Here is a 23,709-nt window from a genome sequence, read left to right on the forward strand (position 1 = left end):
TATCTGGTGCATTTCCCCCTCCTGGACCAGTCTCTGTTTGAATACCTGTACGTAAAGCAGAGCTTCTCGAAGCCCATGGGCAGGTGAGTCCTCAGGGAATCCGATTCTGATTCAGCAGGGCTAAGAGGCCCGAGCGTCTGCGTTTCTCACAAACCTCCAGCCCCAGTGTTGCTGGCCCCCCCACCATATTGGGGGGAACAATGGAAGTATGAAGAGGAGTGCCTGGAGCTCTGAGTCTAGGAGGCCCTTTTTTAAGTTGCTATGCTTCTGTTTTTGAGTAAGATCTGGGGGAGGGAGGGTAAGAAGTACCACCCTTTCCTCTGTAGCCCACTAGGGCCACGCTCTACCCCAGAGAAAGTGAGGGAAAGAGATGAAAGCAAACAAGCCCCTGAGTTTCTGGAGGCAGGGGGCTGGGGGTTAGGGCACTTCAGGGTTCAGGTACTGGGGGGAACGGTACTGGGCTAGGGGGCAAAGGGGTTAGGTACTGGGTGCAGGGAACTAGGGGAACTGAGTACTGGGGTAAGGCATCAGGATAGGGGGCTGAGAGAGGTTGGTGCTGGGGATTTGGATGCTGGGGTATTGGGTGCTAGGGGAATTGGGTGCTGGGGGGTAGGATGCAGGGGGATTGAGTGCTGGGGGTTTGGAGAGGGTGATGTGACATCCATGTCAGGGATCAAACTCAAGACACCTGCTCTACCATTTGCATTACCTCCCTCAGCTGATTTCTGAAACAAGTCTGAGTCATTCTCCATCCCATCCTACAGATGAGGAAATTGAATTTAGAACAAGGAGGAGGATACATGCTACTGACTAAACCAGCACCTAGAACAGGGTGGACCAATGGTTCTGGTTTGCCTGCAACCAGGATGTCAGGCTAAGATCAGGACCATCCCGAGACAATCAGAACAACTGGTCAACCCATCATCTGGCAGTCAGCAACGGTCCTCATTCCCCCTCTGCCATTACGTAGGCGTGAGTATGTTTACTTGCTCGAGAACATTCTGTTTGAAGAAATGGGCTCAGATGGATTAAGAAACCCACCCAAGACAAATAAAACAAAGACAAATGGCCCACTTATCAAAATGGCCAAAGGACTTAAAAGGACACATCTCCAAGGAAGATGATATACAAAAGGCCAACATGCACATGAAAAGATGCTGAACTTCATCAGTCACTAGGGAAACACAGCACAACCACAACGAGCTGAAAGAAAGGGGGGGGGAAAACTACAAATAAGAAATGCTGGCAAAGGGGCTGGAGTGATAGCACAGTGGGTAGGGCATTTGCCTTGCACGCGGCCAACCCGGCTTCAATTCCCAGCATCCCATATGGTCCCCTGAGCACCGCCAGAAGTAATACCTGAGTGCATGAACCAGGAGTAACCCCTGTGCATCACCGGATATGATCCAAAAATTTAAAAAAAAATGCTGGCAAGAATTTTGAGCAACTGGAACCTTCCTACACTGCCAGTGGGGATGTAAAAACGGTTTAATTACTGGGAAGACAGTTTGGCAGGGGGTCAAAAGTTAATCATGGAACTATCACATGCCCCAGCAATTCCTCAAAGTATAGACCCAAAATAACTGAAAACAGGTACTAAGTAAATACTGAGTTCATGTGTTAAGTAGCAGCACCATTCACTATAAATAAAAGGATAAAACAGTCCAAATGTCATCGGTAGACAAAGGACAAACAGAACCACAGTCTCTCCCGGTGTACCCTTCTGAGTAGATGAGCCTGGCAAACAGCAAGGGTGGTGACACAAACTAGGTATTAAAGATTACTGGGCATGTTGGAGGCTGGTACGACACACACACACACACACACACACACACACACACAAACACACACACATCCCATTGTTCATATAATTTCATTTGCACACGAACTATACAGAATAGTAAGACCATAGAAATAGAATATAGATTAACGGTTGTCAGGGCAGACAGGACGGGGTGTGGGGAGCCCATGCTTGAAGGTCTAAGTTTCCCTTTTTGGGTGATGAAAATGTTTTGACACTAGATAGACTTCATGACTGCACAAGGTTGTTGTGCATTTTACGTTTGTCACTTTAAAATGGCACTTTAAAATTTGAGAGTCTGGAGAGATAGTACAGTCCTTCCCTTGTACATGATTGACCTAGGTTGGATCCCCAGCACCACATATGGTCCCCCGAGCACAGAGCCAGTAGTAAGCCCTGAGCAATGCCAAGTGTGGCCCCAAAACTAAAAAATAGTGCTGGAGAGATGGTACAACAGATGAGACACTGACCTCACAGGTCTTATTGGCAAAGATTTGACAGGAGGAAACCCAAGGTCTCCTCATCATCTGCTGAGAGACACAACATAAATAATATGCTTACTTTGAGGGCCAGGGACATAGCTCACAAGACTAGAACACATGCTTCAATTATAGAAGGCCTGGATTCTATCCCTGGTACCACAAGGTCCTCTAAGCACTGCCAAGAGCAATCCCTAAGCACTGTCAGGTATAGCCCCAAATTCCCCCCAAAATAATAGCAAATAAATAATGAGCAAATAAAATGGTTGGCTTTCTGTTAAATCTCACCTCAACAAGGAAAAGGTAGAAATAAAACAACTAACCGGCTCTCCTGGCCACCAAACGGGACAAGGAGCTGCGTGGGGACCACTGCCTCAGGCACGGGAACCCCCATGATTCCTGACAGCACTGAGAATTGGGGGTGACTCACATCTGTTCCCCAAGCCTCAGCGCTCATCACCCCACTCTGCAAATCTGAAACCACCACAGCCCCCAAGGTGGGGCAAGGGGTTAGACTTAGGTCATGCACTTAAGAGTTGGTCTGAACTGCCACTGCTGGGGTGGGTATAACCAACTGGGAAGTTTTGCTCCGATCAGAGGGTGGGGTGGTCTTTTCTGTTCCGGGGTGAACCTAGTCTATTCTGGGGGACTCCCAACTCCAGCCCTGCTTTAGCTGCCTCAGCTCTGCACTTCAGAAGCACAAAGAATGGGTCAAGGGAGAAACCCTCCCTTCTCCCTGTCAGGGAACAGAACCACCAAATCCCTCTGTGAAGGCGAACTGTAGCTCCACCCAGCGCCTCCCTCCCACCACCGCTAGGCCTCCCCAAATCACCAGTGCCCTCAGGGTCTGGGGGTTGGGCTTGGTGGAAAACTTCTGGAAAGCTTGAATCAATGCAAGAGTCCTATTTGCACTGGGTTGCTCTGGCTGGGTGTGGAGCAAAACCGAGGAAAAGGTCTGGCTTGGGCCTGGCAGCTCCCTCCTTGGCTGGCCTCAGGTCTCCAGGTCTCCAAGGCCAGAGGGTCTGAGTAGGAAGAAGCGGAACACAAGGGCGGGGGAGGGGCTGACTGGGCAGGGCTGCTGGGTGGACGGGGTGAGTCAGTGCGGGTCAGAGAGGTCTGGAGTGGGCAGAGGGTCTGGGCCAGAAGGGAAGCCCAGGAGCGGCTCTCCAGCACGGCCATGGCTCCAGAGGCACAAGGACAATGCAGAGCCCAGCAGCTTGCGGCAGAAAAGTGAATGGACTATGCGTTGATCCCCGGCACCATGCCTGCCCGGGAGGGAAAGGGTGTTGCTCCCTTCTGCCTTTTCCCCCCTGGACAGCAAGATGGCAGCCGCCTCGGAGCTTTTTGGAAAGCCAGGTATGAGCTGGTAGTGACAGGGTAACTGAAACCTCATGGGAAGGGGGCGTTCTCGGCTCATCCTTCATGCCCTACCGAGGTCACGAGTTGCCCCCCACAAGCAGCTCTCTGGCACGGCCATGGCTCCAGAGCCACAGAAACCAATCTCATAATTATCTGGCTCTCGGCAGAAATACTTCCAGGCTTAATAAGTAAAGTATTAGAAATTCAAAATTGCGCAGCCACAATAGACATCATTTGGTTCTTGCAACCAGCTGTAGAAAACAAATTATTTCACAATGCCTTTTCAGCAGGTCTGATTTTGGGGTGTAAACTCTAAACAATAGTGGTGCATCTTTTGTCGAAATAATGAATCTAATCAAAGTTAGATAGAGTGCTAAATAGAATTCATCTGCCTCACAGGCATTGGGAGGGGTGGGAGGGGGGTATATTGGGGTTCTTGGTGGTGAAAAATAAGTACTGGTGAAGGGAAATGTGTCTGATCATTGCATAACCGAGACTCAAACCTGAAAGCTTTGTAACTTTTCCCACAGTGATTCAATAAATAAATAAATAGGAAAAAAAAAAAGAAGAAGGGAAGCCCAGGAGCAGGAGGGCCACTGGGGACCACCAAGGGAAGATGAGGGTAAGCTTAGAGGCAAGCAAAGGGCATAGCAGTCCCCGGCTGTGGTAGCAATAATAGAAACACTTTTCCAGGTTTGAGACTCAAGAAAACTTTCTAAAAGGCACCAAAACACTTGCTGAAGTGCCGCCTTCCCATCAGCCCAGCCCGTGGCCACCAAATCTCGGTCAAGATGCTTCCCTCGGCCATAGCCACCCAGCTCACAGGGACCCGGAAGGAGTCGAGACTCTGGAGGATGAGGCAGTGGGGGCTACAGGGAGAGCATCTGTCCCACAGTTGCTCCCTGCTCGCTGGTCTGTGCAGAGGTGAAGGGTTCAAGGCAGGGGAGAAAGTGGCATGCAGACCCTCAAGGATTTGGGCATCAGATACATTGGGGCGAGATACATGGAAGGGGGACCAGGGGGGTTGATCTCAGGCCATCTCTTAAATCTACAGAACCCGAGTCAATGGAGTTTGGCAGGCCCAGGGGACTATATGTGGTGCCAGCGATCAAACCCGGGTGAGCCACATGCAAGGCAAGAACCCTGCCTGCTATATTTTCATTCCAGCCCCAAATGTGTCTTTTCTTTTCTTTTCTTTTTTTTTTTTTTTTTGCATAGGGGCCTTCCCAGAGTGGGGTGGGGAGAGACTACACCCAGGGATGGTTTGGTCCTCGCCTGCCTGGGCTGGGACCACCTGCACAGACCAGGATCTAACTCAGGACCTCAAGTCTGCGAGGCATGAACTCCCACCATGAATCATCTCCCAGCCAACAGATAGTGTACAAAAAGTCATAAGGCACTTAGTGGGGGGAACCCTGGAGACCCAACTCCAGAGGTCCTGAGCAGGAGATGGGGTGCAGCATGGGGGTGGGCAGAGACTCGACGTCTCTGAAGCCAGCATTACTTGATCTTTTGGGCATTACACATCCAAAAAGTTTTAAAATATAGAATATGGCAGGACTCCATACCCGCGGCCTGACTCCACAGTCTCAGGATGGATCTCACCAAGACAAAATCTGCTGAAAATTCAGGTATGCCGGTTTTGTGGCAGAAATCCCCAGGTTTCTTGGTATTGGGATGGGCTACCTCTCCCCACCTCTCTGTACTTCCTGAAGCATCAGCAGTCACATCCACACCCCAAAGCAGCCACCCAATTGAAAAGCTACTCCAGGGATGGGTGTTGGATCATTGTATGACTGAAACTCAATAATGAACAGTTTTGAATATCTCAAGGATATTCAATTAAAAATATTTTTTAGGGAGGGATGCTGGGACCCATGGTGGTGGAGGTGGGCGCTGGTGGAGGAATGGGTACTTGATCATTGTATAACTGAAACCCAAGCACAAAAATTTGTAAGTCTATAACTGTACCTCATGATGTTTCACTAATGAAAAAAAAAATTTTTAAGTAATGTGGAGTTCATGCCCAATCAATCAGCTTTAACCAATGGCTGAATTAATAGCAGCACTCCTACACTTTAAATAATAATCAAATAAAATAGGGCAGAAGCAATAGGATAGCAAAGAGGGTGCTTGCCCTACACACAGTTGACCCAGTTTTGATCCTTGGCACCCCATCTGGTTCCCTGAACACCTCCAGGATGATCCCTGAGTGCAGAGGTAGCAGTAAGCCCTGAAGACCACCAGGTGTGACCCAAAAACAAAAAAATAAAATATAATACAAAATTTAAAAATAGGGGCTGAAACAATAGCACAGCGGGTTGGGTGTTTGCCTTATATTGGGTCAACCCGGGTTCAATTCCCAGCATCCCATACGGTCCCCCGAGCACCACCAGGAGTAATTCCTGAGTGCATAAACCAGGAGTAACCTCTGTGCATCACAAGAGTGTGACCCAAAAAAGAAAAAAAAATTTAAATAAGGGCCAGAGAGAGCACAATGGGTAAGGCACTTGCCTTGCACAGGCCCAACCCAGGTTCAATCCCTGGCACCCCACATGGTCTTCAGAGTCAGCCAGGAGCAAGCCCTAAGCACAACCTGGTGTGGCCCCAAAACTAAAAATAAATATTAAGAGAGAAGTGGCAAGAAATATGTCATATTTCTTCTCATTTCATATCTTCCTTCACCTATAGCCTTCACACATGCACAACATGAACGTGCATGCACACACATATGCACACTCACAAACAGCCCACAGTACAGGCACGCAGGAAGTAAACAGAATACACAAAACACTCAGATACACACTCAAACACGCTCTCACCAACACACTCATGTGCTTGTAGATTCAGCAATAGACACAGGCCAACGGCCTCCATCAACCAAATGCCAGGGTGGAGGAGGGTAAGCCAAGGTGGAGGAGGGAGAGCGGGGCAAAGGATCATTGCGAGGACCGGCCCCCTCCTGACACTTGGACCTCCTCTCACCACACCCCCCTCAGATCAGCTGAGGCCTGGATAGTTGTCCCTATTCTCCTCCGGAGCTTCACCCTTGTTGCTTCTCTGCTCAGCCCTTAGGCTGGGTCTCTGTGGTCATTAACCCCTTGGGACCCACCAGTGTGGCAGAGGCCAGAGCTGATCACAGGGACGAAAGCATGAAGCCACCTCCAGCTGTTAGTGAGGCCCTAGGAAGATGACAAAGGCAGGGCAGGCCCCTATGAATGTGCTGTGCCTCCTTGAACAAACCACCTCACCTCTCTGGGTTCTCAGAGATGCATTATATGGCACAGCTGAGATGGAAGGACCACTCCTGCTGGGTCCTGTGTCCATCCTTCCCGGGGCCTTCCTCTCTTCTTACCTCCAGGACCACCCCTAGGGTAGAGGATCTTTGTGAATTTGGGGGGAGGGCTAGGGAGCTCTCTGATTTCCTCTGGCACTCACCACCACCCTGGTCTCGTTGTCCGGCAGAGTATCGATAGCCAGGGTACTTCCTTCCAGATCCATGGTCAGCTGGGTCCTGTCTGGCTCTGAGTCCTGCCCAGGGATCTCGCGGGCTCTCCGGCTCCAGACCCCCATGGTCCCCTTGGCAGTCCATCCAGGGCCTTGGGCTGCATCCTGACCTGAGAGAAGCAAGGGACAGAGAACTGAGTCCTGAGCCTAGGCACAGTTCGGTGTCCACAGTCTAAACTATCACTGACGTGACCAGCCTGGGAGTCAATTGTGCAGTTTCCTGCTGAGCACTGTACACCTAGCACCCTTAGGCCACCCCTCGTCCACGGCACTGACTCTTGTTCATACTCAGGACTTAGTCGCAACTCAGGTTGAAGAAGGTCGCACAGGGTGGGGGACAGAGCTCAAAGGGCTGGAGCACATGTGTGACCACTGCACCAGAGTCCTCTGAGCATATTCAGGAATAACCCAGGAGCACTGCCTGGGAACAGCCCCCACCCTATCCCAGCTCCATCAGTGTGCACCGCACCAAAAAAAATTAATAAAGTTAACAGGGGAATGGGTTAGGGGTGCAGACTTGTTCCAATCCTAAGCTGATATGCCTCCAAGGGGGTGACTGTTTTCAACCTCATGTAACCCAGAACCATCTGGAAAGCTTTAAAAAGGAGGGCATGGGGCCAGAGCAACAGTACAGCAGGAGGGGTTTGCCTTGCGTGCAGCAACCCAGGTTCAATCCCCAGTACTGCATATGGTTCCCTGAGCACCACCGGAAATTATCCCCTAGCACAGAGCCAGGAAGAAGCCCTGAGCATTGCCAGGTGTGGCGCCTCCTACCCAAAATTTCTTGGGAGCCAAAGAGATAGTAGAAGGGTTCGGGAAGTCACCTTGAATGTGGATGGCCACAGTTCAGCCCCCAGCATTAGTTGCCCTGAGCACAGAGCACCACCAGGGGTGATCCCTGAGCAGCGAGCCAGGGGTAGTTCCCAAGTACCAGTGGGTCTGGTCCAAAAACACCAAAAATAAATAAAAATTTAAAAGAAAGTCATATGGCCAAATAAGATGCAAAGATTAAAAAAAAAATTCCTGGGCACCAAGATTGTACAAGTAGGGTTTTTTTTTTCTTGTTTGTTATGGGCTTTTGGGTGGGGGGGGTGGGGTTTGAGGCCACACTAAGCAATGATTAGGGGCTACTCCTGACTCTGCACTCAGGAATTATCCTGGCGGTGCTCAGGGGACCATATGGGATGCCAGGGATTGAACCTGAGTCAGCCGCATACAGGCAAGTGCCTTACCTGCTGTACTATCATTCCAGCCTCCACAGAGGTAGTTCAATGGGCTGAGCGCAGGCTTTGTAGGCAGGAGTCCTGGGGTTGAGCCCCTTCACCACATGACCCTCCAATATCACCAGGAGCCATGCCTGTGACCTCAGTGGTAGCCCTAAGCACCACTGGATGCGACACCCCCCAAAAATAATAAAATAAAAAATCCTTCCATCTGGGTGCTGGTCCAGATGTACGCTGTCTCTTCTGTAGCCTGGGCATTAGGATTTTCAAATGATCCCCAGGAGTTTTGAAGCTGTCCTGGTTTTATCCCAAGACATGAATGACAACCACTGTTCTGGAACTTTCTGAATCAGTTCGTGTTGTCAGAAATGGCACGTAGGGGTCAGAGACATAGTATAGTGAGCTCTTGCCTTATACACAACCCACCCGGGTTCAATCCCTGGCACCACATGGTCCCCCCCAGCATTGCCAGAAGTAATTCCTGAGTGCAAAGCCAGGAGGCATGCCTGAACATTGCCAGGTGTGGCCCAAAAACCAAAAAAGGAAGAAAAAAATGAATGTGAATATGGGGCACAGATCACAGAGAGGCATCCCATGTCTGCCCCCACCCAGCATCCACGGGTGTGGTGTCTCGGTGAAACAGACTAGAAAGGACCCTCCCCTGCCTCTGCAAACACGGATCCTTGGTGCCTACAAACATTAGGTGCTCAATCACTGCTGATGGAGGACACAATACTGGGGGCAACTTCAGGAGGCAGCATGGACAGAGACTGAGTAGAAGCCTGGCCAGGACCAGGCGGCGGGCAAGGGCCAGGCCTGGGCTGTGGGGCCTGATTTGTCATTAGATATTTTATCCAATTAAGTCATTCTTGGCTGCTGGCGCCTGCTGGACCCTTGCCGCCCCCTCGCACTTCTCTGTCCCTGATTTCAACCAGATGTGCTGGAGGCAGGAGGGGCGTGGGCCCCAGACCTCTGCCCTAAGATGCCCGCCAGCTGCCCAAAGTGGCCCTGAGCCCAGTGCCGGACAGGCAGGCTGCCCACAGCCCAGCCTGTTCAGCTCTTCCTGGGTGGGTCCCCCGCTCCTCCAAGGCAAAACTGTTTGTGCCTGGCAAGGCCGTTGGCGTCAGGTCCGGGCAACAGCCAGAACAGAGAAGGGTGTGTGCAGGGCGAGAGAAGGCTGCTGTGACCCCCATCTAGCAGGCCCAGCGGCACAGTCCATGGCAGAGGCCTGGGCAGGGGCTTGGAGGGATGGGGATGCAAGGGGGGACTCCTGACATTCCCGATTGTCGGTAATCCTCGGCAAGCCCCGGTTTCCTCAGCCCTAACATGGGAGGTGGGGGCAACAAGCATGCCTCTGGCCTATGCCCTGAGTAGCCAGGGAGAGCGGAAAGAAGAAACTTCAGGGATGGACCGGACGGGGCTCAGCTCAGAGTCCAGGATGGGAGCCTGGGGAGACTGTTGTTGGGGAACCCTGGCCAGCCCTGAATCTTACCCCCAAAGCTATACCCCACCCATCTCCCTTCCCCTCCCCCGCCCTCTGGCTAAACACGACAATACACCCTCAACTAAGCAAAGAAACCAGCACAGCTGGGGGCTCACATATGTGTGCAGGGGTTCATGTGCCTGTTATGGGCCCCCCTGCATGTGCATGCCACAGACTCTCACACTTTCTCACATATACACACATTCATTCTCACACACACACACACACACACACACACTGGCTCACATTCACACATTAGTACACTCGCACATTTCTAACTACTCACACACTCATATACTCACATTCACTCACAGATCCACAAACACACACTCACACACTCTCACTCACACTCAGATACATTCGCATTCACATAGCCACACTTACACACTCACCGCCACATGCAGTCACACCTCTGCACTCACATACACAAACTCAAATACTCAGTCACACTCAAGTACTCAAACACACACTCCCACTCACATTCACACACTAAAATACTGTTATACTCACACTCATGCCACACACATACACAGTCACACACACACTCACACAATTACTCCAACTCAAATACACAGTCTCAAGCTCAAATACACTCCCACACTCCCAAATTTACACTCACATACACAATCTCACACACAATCGCTCACACTCAAATTCAGTCACACCCACTCACACATTAACATGAGGTCCCCAGGGGGATGGAGGGGGGCAGGGCAACCCAACCAGGTCCCCCCCCCATGAGGCGCTGGGGTGGACTTCAGTAGACCGGATGCTAACCCCCATGACTCAGTCATCTTGGTGTGGCTTTCCCACCCCAAACCTCAGCCCCCGCTTTATGCCCTTGAACTCGCCTTGAGCGTGCCCACCTGAGGCCCCCAGTGCATCACTCCCTGCTCCTCGGGCCCTCTCTCCTGGTACCCAAGGCCCTCAGTGGGTCCCCGCTCGCCCCTCTGGCTGCCTGGTCCCCAGAAGCCCTCTCCAGCCGGCCCTGCCCTCTGGCCTGGGCGCTCCACACATTCATATTTCTCGCCCAAGCCTCCTCTCTCCACAGAAACGTAGTCTCACGAGCTCCTCCCTCTCTCCCGTCTCTGAGCTCTTCCCGCTGCGCCCTCCGCCTGCCTTCTCTGAACATTTGTCTCCCTACCTCAGGACCAGATTATGTCTCTGTTCTGCTCCTGTTCCCTGTGTGAAGGGGGCTTCACGGTTCCAGGACCCAGGGGGTCAGCTTCTTCCTTTTAATCTCTTTTAGTTTGGGGGTCTCCCCAAATGTGCCCCAGAGGCCATTCAGGGACAGCCTGACCTGGTGGGGTGTGCAGGAGTCTGAGAGCCAGGGCTGACTGGGGCACCCCAAAGTACCCTAAGCTTTGGAGCAGAAAAAGTGAAAGGACTATGCGTTAATCCAGGCAATCATTTCTGCCCAGAGGGGAAAGGGTGTTGCTCCCTTCCGCCCTCCTCCCTCTGGAAAGAAAGATGGCAGCCACATGGGGGCCTTGTGGACAGCAGGTATGAGCCGGGGGTGTGGGGGCGACTAAAACCTCATGGGAAGGGGGGCGTTCTGGTCCGTCCTTCACGCCCTACCGAGGTCACCAGTTGCCCCCCACGAGCGGCTCTCTAGCACGGCCACGGCCCCAGAAGCACAAGGACTTAATGCAGAACCCAGCAGCTTGGAGCAGAAAAGTGAACGGACTATGCATTGATCCAGGCCATCAAGTCTGCCGGAGGGGAAAGGGTGTTGCCCCATTCGCCCTCTCCTCTCTGGAAAGAAAGATGGCGGCCACATGGGAGCCTTGTGGACAGCAGGTATGAGCCGGGAGTGTGGGGGCGACTAAAACCTCATGGGAAGGGGGGCGTTTCGGTCCGCCCTTCACGCCCTACCGAGGCCACCAGTTGCCCCCACGAGCGGCTCTCCAGCACGGCCACAGCCCCAGAAGCACAATGACCTAATGCAGAACCCAGCAGCTTGGAGCAGAAAAGTGAAAGGACTATGCGTTAATCCAGGCAATCATTTCTGCCCAGAGGGGAAAGGGTGTTGCTCCCTTCCGCCCTCCTCCCTCTGGAAAGAAAGATGGCGGCCACATGGGAGCCTTGTGGACAGCAGGTATGAGCCGGGGGTGTGGGGGCGACTAAAGCCTCATGGGAAGGGGGGCGTTCTGGTCCGTCCTTCACGCCCTACCGAGGTCACCAGTTGCCCCCCGCGAGCGGCTCTCCAGCACGGCCACGGCCCCAGAAGCACAAGGACTTAATGCAGAACCCAGCAGCTTGGAGCAGAAAAGTGAACAGACTATGCATTGATCCAGGCCATCAAGTCTGCCGGAGGGGAAAGGGTGTTGCCCCATTCGCCCTCTCCTCTCTGGAAAGAAAGATGGCGGCCACATGGGAGCCTTGTGGACAGCAGGTATGAGCCGGGAGTGTGGGGGCGACTAAAACCTCATGGGAAGGGGGGCGTTTCGCTCCGCCCTTCACGCCCTACCGAGGCCACCGGTTGCCCCCCGCGAGCGGCTCTCCAGCACGGCCAGGACTCCAGAACACAGAAACCAATTTCTTAACTATCTGACTTTCAGTAGAAATACTTCCAGGGTCAATAGGTAAAAGAGCAGAAATCCAAAACCAACATTTAATTCTTGAACCCAGCCGTAGAAAGCAAATCACTTCACAATGCTTTTTCAGCATGTCTGATTTGGGGGGGGGGGGGTAAACTCTAAATAATAGTGGTGAATCTTTTATTGAAACAATGAATCTAATCAAAGCAGATAGAGTGTTAACTAGAATTCATCCGCCTCACAGGGACGGGGAGGGGTGGGGGGTGGGGTTTTATTGGGGTTCTTCATGGTAAAAAATAAGTATTGGTAAAGGGAAATGTGTTTGATATTTGCATGACTGAGACATAAACCTGAAAGCTTTGTAACCTTTCCCACAGTGATTCAATAAAAAAAAAAAAAAAAAAAAGTACCCTAAGCTGGAGCCTCGCTCCCACTGAGCCTGTCACAGCTGGGAGGACAGAGCATCCTTACTTTAGACATGGGGTTCAAGTTTCTGCCTGCCCTTCTTCTCCTGGGCCTCCCCAAGAGTCGACTACCCCAAATGAAGATACGCCCTCCCCAGCCCAGACTGTACCTTCCCGCTCCCCTTCCCCAACAAATCTGAAAAGATAATTGTAAAAAACAAAAGGGGACCCAGAGAAGAAGCAGGTAAAGCACTTGCCTTGCATGCAGCCAACCCTGGTTTGATGCCAAAGATCGCATACAGTTCCCCCAACCCAGAAGTGATCCCTGAGCAGAGAGCCAGGAGTAAGCCCTGGTGTTTTGGTATGGCCCAAAAACCAGAAAGAAAAATAGGGTTTATTGTCTCACCAACAACAACCACCTAGCCCACAACCTTGATTCATAGGTGAGAAATTAGGCTCAGAGAAGGAAAGTAACTTGCTCAAGATCATACAGCAAACAAGATGCTGGACTAGAAGAGTCTCTGCCTGGCCTCCCTGCAACCTGCTGGTTTCTCTCCAACATCGTCTTGCTACAACAGCTTTCCCCACCCCGGGCTCCTATTCTCGGAAACCTCCCCAGCCTCCTCACCTCCACACTGTAAAGTCAAGAACCTGGTCTCTGGGACCTGATGCCAGCCCAGCCCCCTTCCCACATCCACAGCTCCCCCCTAAGTGGTGTCTGTGCCCAGTTCTCTTCCCCAGAAGCTCAATACAAACCTCCCTCCTCCCCAGGCACTGAGAAAGGTGCTGAGTCTCACTTGGAAACTGTTTCTCTTACACAACAGGAGATGTGGGTGGGCAGAAGGGACTTGCAGGCAGGAGAGCTGTGGGCAGGAGAGGGGGTCCTCAAAGGCCTCCCAGAGCAGGGGGCAGGAAGTGGGCTAGCGGATGGGGGATAGAGGCTGCTTCTTCCTGAGCCCCGGGCTGAAGCCGTCTGAAGTACCCAAAGGGAAAAGAAGGGTTCAGGTGAGAGATGTGGGGTCCCCACCTCCACCCTGGCTGCTCCCACTCAGCCCCCACCCCTCAACGGGACTGGATCATTGGGGGGTGGAAGCAGGGAAGAGAGAAAGGAGGTAAATCTGGAGGTGCCCCCGCTCCCCATCTTAGCAGAATTCAGGTCCTACCGCGCCGCCCAGGGTCCCTCCGGGGAGGTCAGCAATGTGGATAAGGAGCCCCTCTATCCTAGGGTCCCCCGCGTCCTTCCAGGAGGAAAGGACAAGTCACCCTCACTCACACACCGCCGTGCTCTGCAAAGCGGGGTCCCGTCCACCTGCCGAGCCCCCCGCCCGCCCGCAAGCAGCCCCCTCCACCCGGCACCTCGCCCCCTCGTGGGGACGCACCCCGCCCACTCGGGTGGGTCCTACCTGCGCGGGGCTGGGGGCTCAGCGCCCGGGCCGCCCCCCGGAGCAGCAGCGCCAGGAGCCAGAGCTCAGCCCGCATGGCGGAGCCCGCACTCGCGGCCCTGCGGCCCGGGCTGGCGAGCGAGGGCGCGGCGGGCGGGCGGACGGGCGGGCCGGCGCGGGGTCCCGGGCTGCAGCAGGGGCGGGCGCGGGCGCGAGCGAGCGGCGCCTCCCGGAGCGGGGACGGGGACCGGGACGGCCGCGGCGACCTGGACCGAGGGGGCGGGGCGGGGGGCGCGGCGCTCCGAGCTCTCCCGGCGCTTCTCCCCGCCCGCCCCGAGCGCGCCCGACAGCTACCCCGGCCGGGTGGGGGCCGAGGAGAGGGGCCGGCCCCGGGACCCCCGAGAGCATCGGCGCCCCCCCACCTTCGGTCCTCCACGCTCCTGGAAAGAGCCGCCGACGGCAGGACCAGATCGCGCGGGAAGGGGTCCCGGGAAAGAACGTCCCCCCCCCCACTGGACCTTGGGTCTCCCCTCACTCCCCGTCCCTCTAGGAGCCCCGGCTTGCCCGTGGCTTGTTCCCCAGAGTTCTGCGGGTGTCTGATGCTTTGTCTCCCGCCCCCAGGAATCTCACCTGGGCGCAGGGACCCCCGCCCCTTCCAGATTCCCTCCTCAACTGAGCCCGGAATTCCACCCGCAGCCAAGCTGCTCACCACCTTATCCCACCACCCCCCTATTCCAGCAGCGTCTTGTCCCCACCCCACCCCACCCTCGCAGCAGACATGGGGAGCATGGGGGTCTCTTCTTGTCTCACGTGGACTTTGCAATACCCTAAACTTGTCCCCACTGCGAAAAAAGTAACCGAGGTCACCTTCTTCCTCTCTGGGAATCCCCACCCCCAACTCCGGGCCCCACCCGATCCATCTTCAGAGCCAGGGACAGACCGGGAGGCCTCACCCGCCTCCGCCTGGTACCGGGCTCAGGGGACACAGCATCTTTTTTTCCTCCCCTTCCAGGACAGAATAAAAATACCCGCAATTTCGGAGACTTAATAGACGGCGGCGAATCAGGTCAGGAATCAGGAGAGGCGCCTCTCTCCGACTCTGACCTACTTCCCGCCGGGACAGGAGCTGGAGGGTAAAAGAGTGAGGGGCGAGGGGCTGGGCGAGGGGCTGGGCGAAGGGCTCCGGGACTGGAGCGTGGCCAAGAGAAAGGACGAGACGGGGGCACGGAAGCGGGGGAGGATTCCAGAAAGAAGATCGCGTGGGCCCTTAAGATGAACAGGGTGAGCTGAGGGGCCAGGTTTGCTGACCCTAAGCCCAAGAGGGGACCCAGGACACGTAGACTGAAGGCTCTAATGTCTCAGACCCCCCGGTCCCTCTTCCTCAGGACCCAGGAAGCTGCAAACGACCTCCTGCCGTCTAAAGCTTCATTATTGGACAAGACAAGCGCTGGCCGTAAATTATCCCTGATATCTAATTTAAATCCCCCCAATTTTGCCAGTTCTCACAGAAGGAACCTTCAGGTTGACGCTTCCAGCTGCGGCTTTTTGCTGCCCTCTAGTGGCCTCGTGGCGCGCCGCAACGCGCATGCTTCGCGCTTTCTGCCGTTTTCCGACCTCTGTCTCATGAGGTTCCAGCTTCTTAGCCGGGTCTCTCCGTGCATCCCACCGCCCTCAGTTCGGGGTACCTGTCTTATAGGTCTCCTATAGGGCTCAGGCTGAAACAAGTTGGAAATATTAAGATGCAAAAGGACCTGTAAATTTCTTAGACTGCAAGTCCCTAGAGCTTAGAATTATTAGCGGATACCAGAATTTCCTGCACAGATTTCTGAGCTCCAAAAAGTTTCCAAGGTGAAAAGAGTCCTGTGCACGAATCTTTTGCCAGGTGGCGGTGCTGGTCCAGGAACCACAGCTCCTGAATTCCCGCTTCTTGACTCGATCTGTCTTCCCTAACAGAGGCGGATAAGGAAATGTCAACATAAAATTGTGGAAGGATAAAAGAAAGTTTTTAAGAAGCTGGTTACCGGAGACATAATTTCTTTGGAAAAGAAGAAAAACGCTGCGCAGGGGGCACCCGGATTTGAACCGGGGACCTCTTGATCTGCAGTCAAATGCTCTACCACTGAGCTATACCCCCTCTGCCGGGCAAAGCTTGCAAATAGTCCTATCTAGTATTCTTATGCAAGCGCTGCTACAAATTCAAGGAAAAAAAGTGGTGCTTAGGATTTATCAAAAAAAAAAAAGGAAAAATTTACAGATTTCAAGATATTACTCATTCTGGAAGTTTCCTGAAGCTACGAGCTCAAAGTGCCTCCTCATAATCTAAGAAAGATGCAGTTAAAAATAAAAAGAACCTTCAAAATTCCTCACTTAAGGAACGAACTGTCTTACGGGCGCACGTTCTGGAGCCGGGATGCAGCTTCTCCCCGGCTTCTCCCCGGCGCGCGCGTTCCCACGAACCCCTCGGGGTTTTCCTCCCCACCCCGAGAGCACCCCCTTCCAGAGAGCAGCCCTGGAGTCTGGGGGCATGCCGACCTGGGGGAGCGCCCACCCTACCCTCGCGATAGTGCAGCAAAGGGCAACGCTGACTTCCCGGGACTGCATCCCACCCTCAAACACGCGCTCACGCACGGCGCCTCAGCGGCGCTCAAGACCGCGTCCTTTCCTGCAAAAACAGCCGGCCCTGAGTTCCAGGCACCCCCGTCAGGAAGAAAAATTGGAGTTGAGAGGGGTAGAAAGAACAAAAGCAGAAGCAAAATGTTGCCGCGCCCGGCAAGGGGGCACCCGGATTTGAACCGGGGACCTCTTGATCTGCAGTCAAATGCTCTACCACTGAGCTATACCCCCCGGGTGCAGGCCCAGCTCCGCTAGAATCAAATTCTGTAGGACAGGGCTTCAGTTTAGCGTTTTTCCCATCGTGCTTTTATCTGTGGACTATGCCCCAAGAGCCTAACGAGAGAAAAGCCCGCTTCTGCGCGGAGACGACGGTCATTCCCGGCTTCTTCCCCCACCCATAGGAATAGCCTAGGAATAGCCGCGGGGTGGACGATCCCGGTTCCTCCCGGAGTGTCCAACCTCTCGCGAGATGTCAGACCCCAGGCTCGCCCTGCTCGCCGAGGCTGTTCCTGGTCTTTACCTAGAAAGGACTCTTTGGCTTCTGCCCGTGTTCCTTCCTTCGTGAAGTCAGTCCTCCCCTCCTCCCCAAGACCCAAGCAGAGCCCAGAGGAACCTGCACTGCCCGATCAGGCGCAGTCACCTGAGCCCCAGCGCGAGTCGGTGCCACACCCCCACGCCCCAAAGCAGAAGCCCTCCATTGTCAAGGCAGATTTCTCCAGCCCGAGATCCCCAAGTCCCCAAGTTGCACCAGGAGCTGGTCAGGGCTTTGTTCCGGGGCTCTGAGTCTTTCATTCCCGCTAGAGTAAAAGTTAGGAGAGGCATGTGCACAGCGGATCATAGGGTTTCTCCTAGGGACCTGTGAACACCCCACCGGCACGACCACCACACACACACAAACACACACACACACGCAAGACAAAGTTCTTCGAGGTGCCCTCACCATGCAGCCCCCATGCAGGGGATCCACAGGGATGTAGACCAACTGGTACAGCATGTGCTCTGCCAATGTGGGGCCCTGGGGTCCATCCCCTTCCCTGCTTGGCCTCCCCGCATCCCTCCATATGGACAAAATGCCCAAAAAAAGCAGAAATCTTTTTTGGAAATCTAATGCTGCATTAAGTGTTCACCGTGTATGCATTAGAGGCAAATGTCAGGCTCTGCATCTCACAAGCAAGGGAACCGAAAGGTGCGGTGGTGGCTGGGGTCCCACAGCCACCTCAGTGGAGCTCCCCCTCACTCGGCAGTAGTGTTGGGGCGGTAGGTGCTCCAGGAAGCACTTCCTTGTATGTTTTACTTGAAGACCTGGTGTGCATGGAACAATCTCCTCCACTAATGGTGGGACTCATAGGGTGCTGGGGGGTGGGAGGTGGGTTCTGTGGAGCGCCTCATTCATCATGCTGTGGGGCAAAGTCTTCACAGAAGCCACCAAGGGCTCAGTTTCATCCTCTCTCTCTACTCTGCTCCCTAGCCCGGCTGACTCCCAACCACTCAGCTCCTGCTGACTAAGTGGCAACAAGTCACCAGAAAGAGACAGTGATGCCGATGGGTCCCACAGGTGGCTTATGTGAAGCAGGGAAGAGAAAGATGGTCACTTTCTCCCCATCTGCCTCTGCCACCCAGGACCCAGGGTAACTGGGTTCTTGTCTCACCTCGGAGAAAGCAATTTTAGAAGTAGATGAGCATGGGGGTATGGTGCCGCCAGCAGGTCAATCTGTACCTGTGAGGCGAGTGCATCAGCAGCCTCATGGCGCCTTCAGACTTCCAGATACTCCAAAATTGCTGCTGTGCCTTTGGCCAGACCCCAAAAACTTGGGGCAAAGTTTACCAAGAAAGTAAATGGCCAAAAGTTAGGTATGTGGGAAACACACCCACAAACCACCTCCGGCTCAGCTATATAATTGGAGGCAAGGCCTCTTTGGTTCCTGATTGAGCTGCTTAATAGACATGATCCCAGAGACTCAGAAACGAATCTCAGAACCCAGTGGCATTAGGTAGAAATGCGTCTGGTCTCTGCAGTAGGCTACCGGTGCTGGGCCAACCAAGGTGGGAATAGGTTTTGTGCCTTGGCCTACTCCCCCTGGCGGCCCAGTGGCCGCCATCCTTCAGAGGCCACTGGATAGTCACATTTGGGCCCCCAGTGTCGAGACACACAGGGCCTCACAGGATGAGGGTGGAGCTGGGCTTGTCCTCCCCACCCCAACGAGACCCCAAGTCATCGCCCACAAACGGCCTCTCTGGCTCCTGATCAAGCTGCTTAATGGCCATGATCCCAGAGACTCAGAAACAAATCTCAAAACCCAGTGGCATTTGGCAGAAATGCATCCGGACTCCACAGTACGTTACTGTCGCCGGGCCACCCCAGGGAGGAAAGGGTGTTGTCCCTCCGCCTGCTCCCTCTTGGTGACTTGGTGGCTGTCATCCTCCAGAGGCCATTGGACAGTCAGGCTTGGGCCCGCAGTGACGAAACTTGTTGGGCCTCACGGGATGGGGGGGGAGGTGGAGCCGGGCCTGTCCTCCCCACCCTAACGAGACCCCAAGTCATCGCCCACAAACGGCCTCTCTGGCTCCTCATCAAGCTGCTCAACGGCCTTGATCCCAGAGACTCAGAAACAAATCTTGAAACCCAGCGGCTTTTGTCAGAAATGTGTCCGGACCCCACAGTAGGTTACTGTCACCAGGCCACCTCAGGGGGGAATGGGTGCTGTCCCTCCGCCTGCTCCCTCTTGGCGACTTGGTGGCTATCATCCTCCAGAGGCCATTGGACAGTCAGGCTTGGGCCCGCAGTGACAAAACTTGTTGGGTCTCACGGGATGGGGAGGGGGGGAGGTGGAGCCGGGCCTGTCTTCCCCACCCCAATGAGACCCCAAGTCATCGCCCATGAATGGCCTCTTTGGCTCCTCATCAAGCTACTCAACGGCCATGATCCCAGAGACTCAGGAGCAGATCTCTAAACCCAGTGGCTTTTGGCAGAAATCCCTCCAGATTTAAGTGTTAAAATTTCAGTATTTCAAAACCACATGGTCCTACTGCAGCCATACGACATCATATGTTATTCATAACCAGCAATAGAACACAAATTGTCTATTGTTGACTTTTCAGCAGATCTGAGTGTTGGGGTAAAATCTTAAATAATGGTGGGTCTGGTGTCGAAATAGTGAATGTGATCAAAGTAGAGAGAGAGTAATGTAGAAATCATCTGCCCCATAGGCAGGGGGAGGGTGTGGGATGGGGGTATACTGGGATTTTTGGTGGTGGAGAATGGGCACTGGTGAAGGTACGGGTGTTTCATTGTATGACTGAGACTTAGACCCAAAAGCTTTGTAACTGCTCTCACGGTGATTCAATAAATAAAATTATAAAAAATGGAAAAAGAAAAAAAAAAGTAAGGTGGAGTTCATGCACAATTCAATCAGCTAAACAGTGGCTGAATAAATAGCAGTACTCCTACAAAAAAAGGGGGAAAAAAAAAAAGAAGTAGATGAGCAGTTTTTTGGTTTTTTTTTTTGTTTTTGTAGGAGTACTGCTATTTATTCAGCCACTGATTAGCTGATTGAATTGTGCATGAACTCCACCTTACTTTTTTTTTTCATTTTTTATAATTTTACTTATTGAATCACCATGAGAGCAGTTACAAAGCTTTTGGGTCTAAGTCTCGGTCATACAATGAAACACCCGTACCTTCACCAGTGCCCATTCTCCACCACCAAAAACCCCAGTATACCCTCATCCCACACCCTCCCCCTACCTGTGGGGCAGATGATTTCTACATTACTCTCTCTCTACTTTGATCACATTCACTATTTTGACACCAGACCCACCATTATTATTTGGGATTTTACCTCAACACTCAGATCTGCTGAAAAGGCAACAGTAGACAATTTGTTTTCTACTGCTGGTTATGAATAGCATATGATGTGGCGTGGCTGCAGTAGTGGACACGGGATTTTGAAATTCCGAAATTTTAACACTTAAATCTGGAGGGATTTCTGCCAAAAGCCACTGGGTTTCAAGATCTGCTCCTGAGTCTCTGGGATCATGGCCGTTGAGCAGCTTGATGAGAAGCCAGAGAGACCGTTCGTGGGCGATGACTTGGGGTCTCGTTGGGGTGGGGAGGACAGGCCCGGCCCCCCCCCCCATCCCGTGAGGCCCAACAAGTTTCGTCACTGCGGGCCCAAGCCTGACTGTCCAGTGTCCTCTGGAGGATGACGGCCACAGAGCTGCCAGGAGGAAACAGGCGGAGGGACAGCACCCTTTCCCCCCTGGGGTGGCCCGGCAACAGTAGCCTACTGCGGGGTCCGGACACATTTCTGCCAAAAGCCACTGGGTTTCGAGATTTGTTTCTGAGTCTCTGGGATCAAGGCCATTAAGCAGCTTGATCAGGAGCCAGAGAGGCCGTTCATGGGCGATGACTTGGGGTCTCGTTGGGGTGGGGAGGACAGGCCCGGCTCCCCCCCCCCCATCCCGTGAGGCCCAACAAGTTTCGTCACTGCAGGCCCAAGCCTGACTGTCCAATGGCCTCTGGAGGATGACAGCCACCAAGCCGCCAAGAGGGAGCAGGAGGAGGGACAACACCCTTTCCTCCCCGGGGTGGCTAGGCGACAGTAATGTACTATGGGGTCCAGACGCATTTCTGCCAAAAGCCACTGGGTTTTGAGATTTGTTTCTGAGCCTCTAGGATCATGGCCGTTAAGCAGCTTGATCAGGAGCCAGAGAGGCCGTTCATGGGCGATGACTTGGGGTCTCGTTAGGGTGGGGAGGACAAGCCCAGCTCCACCCCATCCCGTGAGACCCTGTGTGTCTTATCACTGGGGGCCCAAATGTGACTATCCAGTGGCCTCTGAAGGATGGCGGCCACTGGGCCGCCAGGGGGAACAGGCCAAGGCATGAAACCTACTCCCACCTAGGTTGGCCCAGCACCAGTAGCCTACTGCAGGGACCAGACACATTTCTACCTAAAGCCGCTGGGTTCTGAGATTCGTTTCTGAGTCTCTGGGATCATGGCCATTAAGCAGTTCAATCAGGAACCAAAGAGGCCTTGCCTTCAATTATATAGCTGAGCCGGAGGTGGTTTGTGGATGTGTTTCCCACATACCTAACTTTTGGCCGTTTACTTTCTTGGTAAACTTTGCCCCAAGTTTTTGGGGTCTGGCCAAAGGCACAGCAGCAATTTTGGAGTATCTGGAAGTCTGAAGGCTCCATGAGGCTGCTGATGCACTCGCCTCACAGGTACAGATTGACCTGCTGGCGGCACCATACCCCCTCAGATGAGCAGTTTTTATTTGGAGGTTTTGAAGGGAAGGAGGGAGAGAAAGTGGGACAGTGGAGTGTATCATGCTCAAGAGAGAACGTGGGCTTCTCCAAGGCCAGAGAGAGCCCCCACACACACCCCAGCATTAGACATGAAAGCATGAAAGTACACATGTCAAGAGGGGAGATGCGGGCAACACATGTGCTAGGGCACCACATATCTCAGCCACGTGGGCACAGACAGCACATGGGCGCGGGCAGCATATGCGCACCCTTCAAGGTGGCTTTTATAGAGTATCTTCTGGGATGTCTTGGTCTGGAATGTTTTGAAGTCTTCTCTGGGCCGAATCACTAAAGTTAATCAGATTAAGGGAGAGGTCTGAGAGTATTCAAGGAATTTCCTTCATGGGGAGGGGTCCCATCTCCTCAGGGTCCGTTGCTGAGGCCAGGCGAGGGTCTTATCAAGCCTTAGTTCCTGTTTTCTGCAATATTGGCCTTTGCAACTTCAGAGCTATTACTTCCCAGTAAATTTACTGCCATCACCTGGGGAGGGGGCCTTCCCTATCTTCCTCTCTGCCTACATCAACAGGAGTGAGACTGAGTCCCCCGCTCTGGCTGGACCCATTAGAGAGTCTTCCTAGGCTCCCTGGAGATAGTATCAAGAGCTGGAGCACATCCGTGTAGGAGCCCCATGTTCCAACCCATGCCCCCAGCACCACCTGGTCCCCAGAGCTCCACCTGGTGAAGTTCAAAAATTAAATTAAAAAATAATAAATAGAGCATGGAACTGGAGCGATAGTACAACCAGTAAGGCACTTTGGATGCGGCTGACTCAGGTTCAATCCCTGCGGACCCATATGTTCCCCAAGGAACCACCAGGAGAGACTGCAGAGTGCAAAGCCAGGAGAAACCCCTGAGCATCACTGGGTATGTGGCACAAAAACAAGCAAACGAACAACAAACAAAAAAAGCAGCAGTCAAGCAGCAGTCTCCCCAAATTTTGGTCGGCAGTTGAATCACCTACTTAAAATGCATCCCGATTCACAGGGTCTGCCCAGATTTTGACATTTTTTAAAATCTCAGGCATTTCTCCTGAGAGAAGGCAACACACGGAGGGTCTGTTCTGTGTATCTCACTTTGAGTAGCAAGGAATTATTTGCCATTTGCTACTCAAAAACAAAGCAAAACAAAAACGAGGCAGACACAAGCGAAGACTAGAAAGGGCTTTTGTTTCATTAAAGTAACAGAAAACACGTTTGTAGCCTAGCGACCAGCTCCAAGCCTCCGCCTAAGCTTGGAAAGAGGCAAAGTTGGGTGCAGGAGTCAGGAAAGCCGCTAGGGGGAGCAAAGAGCCCGGCGGCAGGAGACCGAGGGCGTCAAGCCAGCAGAGGGGTTTGGCAGGAACTGGGGGGTACATGGCGGGAGAAGGGGTTACCCGATACCGCAGGATTTACATGTCAAGCCGAGGCGCCAATGAATAAAAGTCACTGTACCAAGAAGGTCACTGCAGGGAAAGGCTCCGGTGATTGGTTCACATGCCTGTCAGTCTGGGGTGAAGAACCAGCCCCCTCCGCTCCCGCAGAGGCGCTTACAGCTGGGGGCGGACCGTGGTGGCACCCGTGCTGTCGAGTCCCACGAGGATAACCTTGTGCTCTGGAGGCATGTGGGTGG

General features: G+C 53.4%; 1 protein-coding gene and 2 non-coding genes across 3 annotated transcripts in view; all 3 read right to left on the minus strand.

The window, feature by feature from the left end:
- The window catches only part of PLXDC1 (plexin domain containing 1), a 53,169-nt gene extending 38,787 nt beyond the window's left edge, over positions 1 to 14,382 (minus strand). The window contains exons 1-2 of the mRNA XM_056128032.1: positions 14,200 to 14,382; positions 7,078 to 7,256 (exon numbers count right to left, since the gene is read on the minus strand). Of these exons, the coding sequence (XP_055984007.1) occupies positions 7,078 to 7,256; positions 14,200 to 14,275 (255 nt within the window). The 5' untranslated portion in view covers positions 14,276 to 14,382. The remainder of the gene's footprint in view (positions 1 to 7,077; positions 7,257 to 14,199) is intronic.
- A 1,858-nt stretch (positions 14,383 to 16,240) lies between these two features.
- Positions 16,241 to 16,312, minus strand: TRNAC-GCA (transfer RNA cysteine (anticodon GCA)). Its single transcript has one exon. It is a non-coding gene; the product is annotated as a tRNA-Cys (tRNA).
- Positions 16,313 to 16,950: 638 nt separating this feature from the next.
- Positions 16,951 to 17,022, minus strand: TRNAC-GCA (transfer RNA cysteine (anticodon GCA)). The gene has a single exon. It is a non-coding gene; the product is annotated as a tRNA-Cys (tRNA).
- Positions 17,023 to 23,709: the final 6,687 nt, after the last annotated feature.

This window comes from Sorex fumeus, unplaced genomic scaffold (assembly GCF_029834395.1).
Source record: "Sorex fumeus unplaced genomic scaffold, SorFum_2.1 ptg000063l, whole genome shotgun sequence".
In the NCBI taxonomy this organism is placed as follows: Eukaryota; Metazoa; Chordata; class Mammalia; order Eulipotyphla; family Soricidae; genus Sorex; species Sorex fumeus.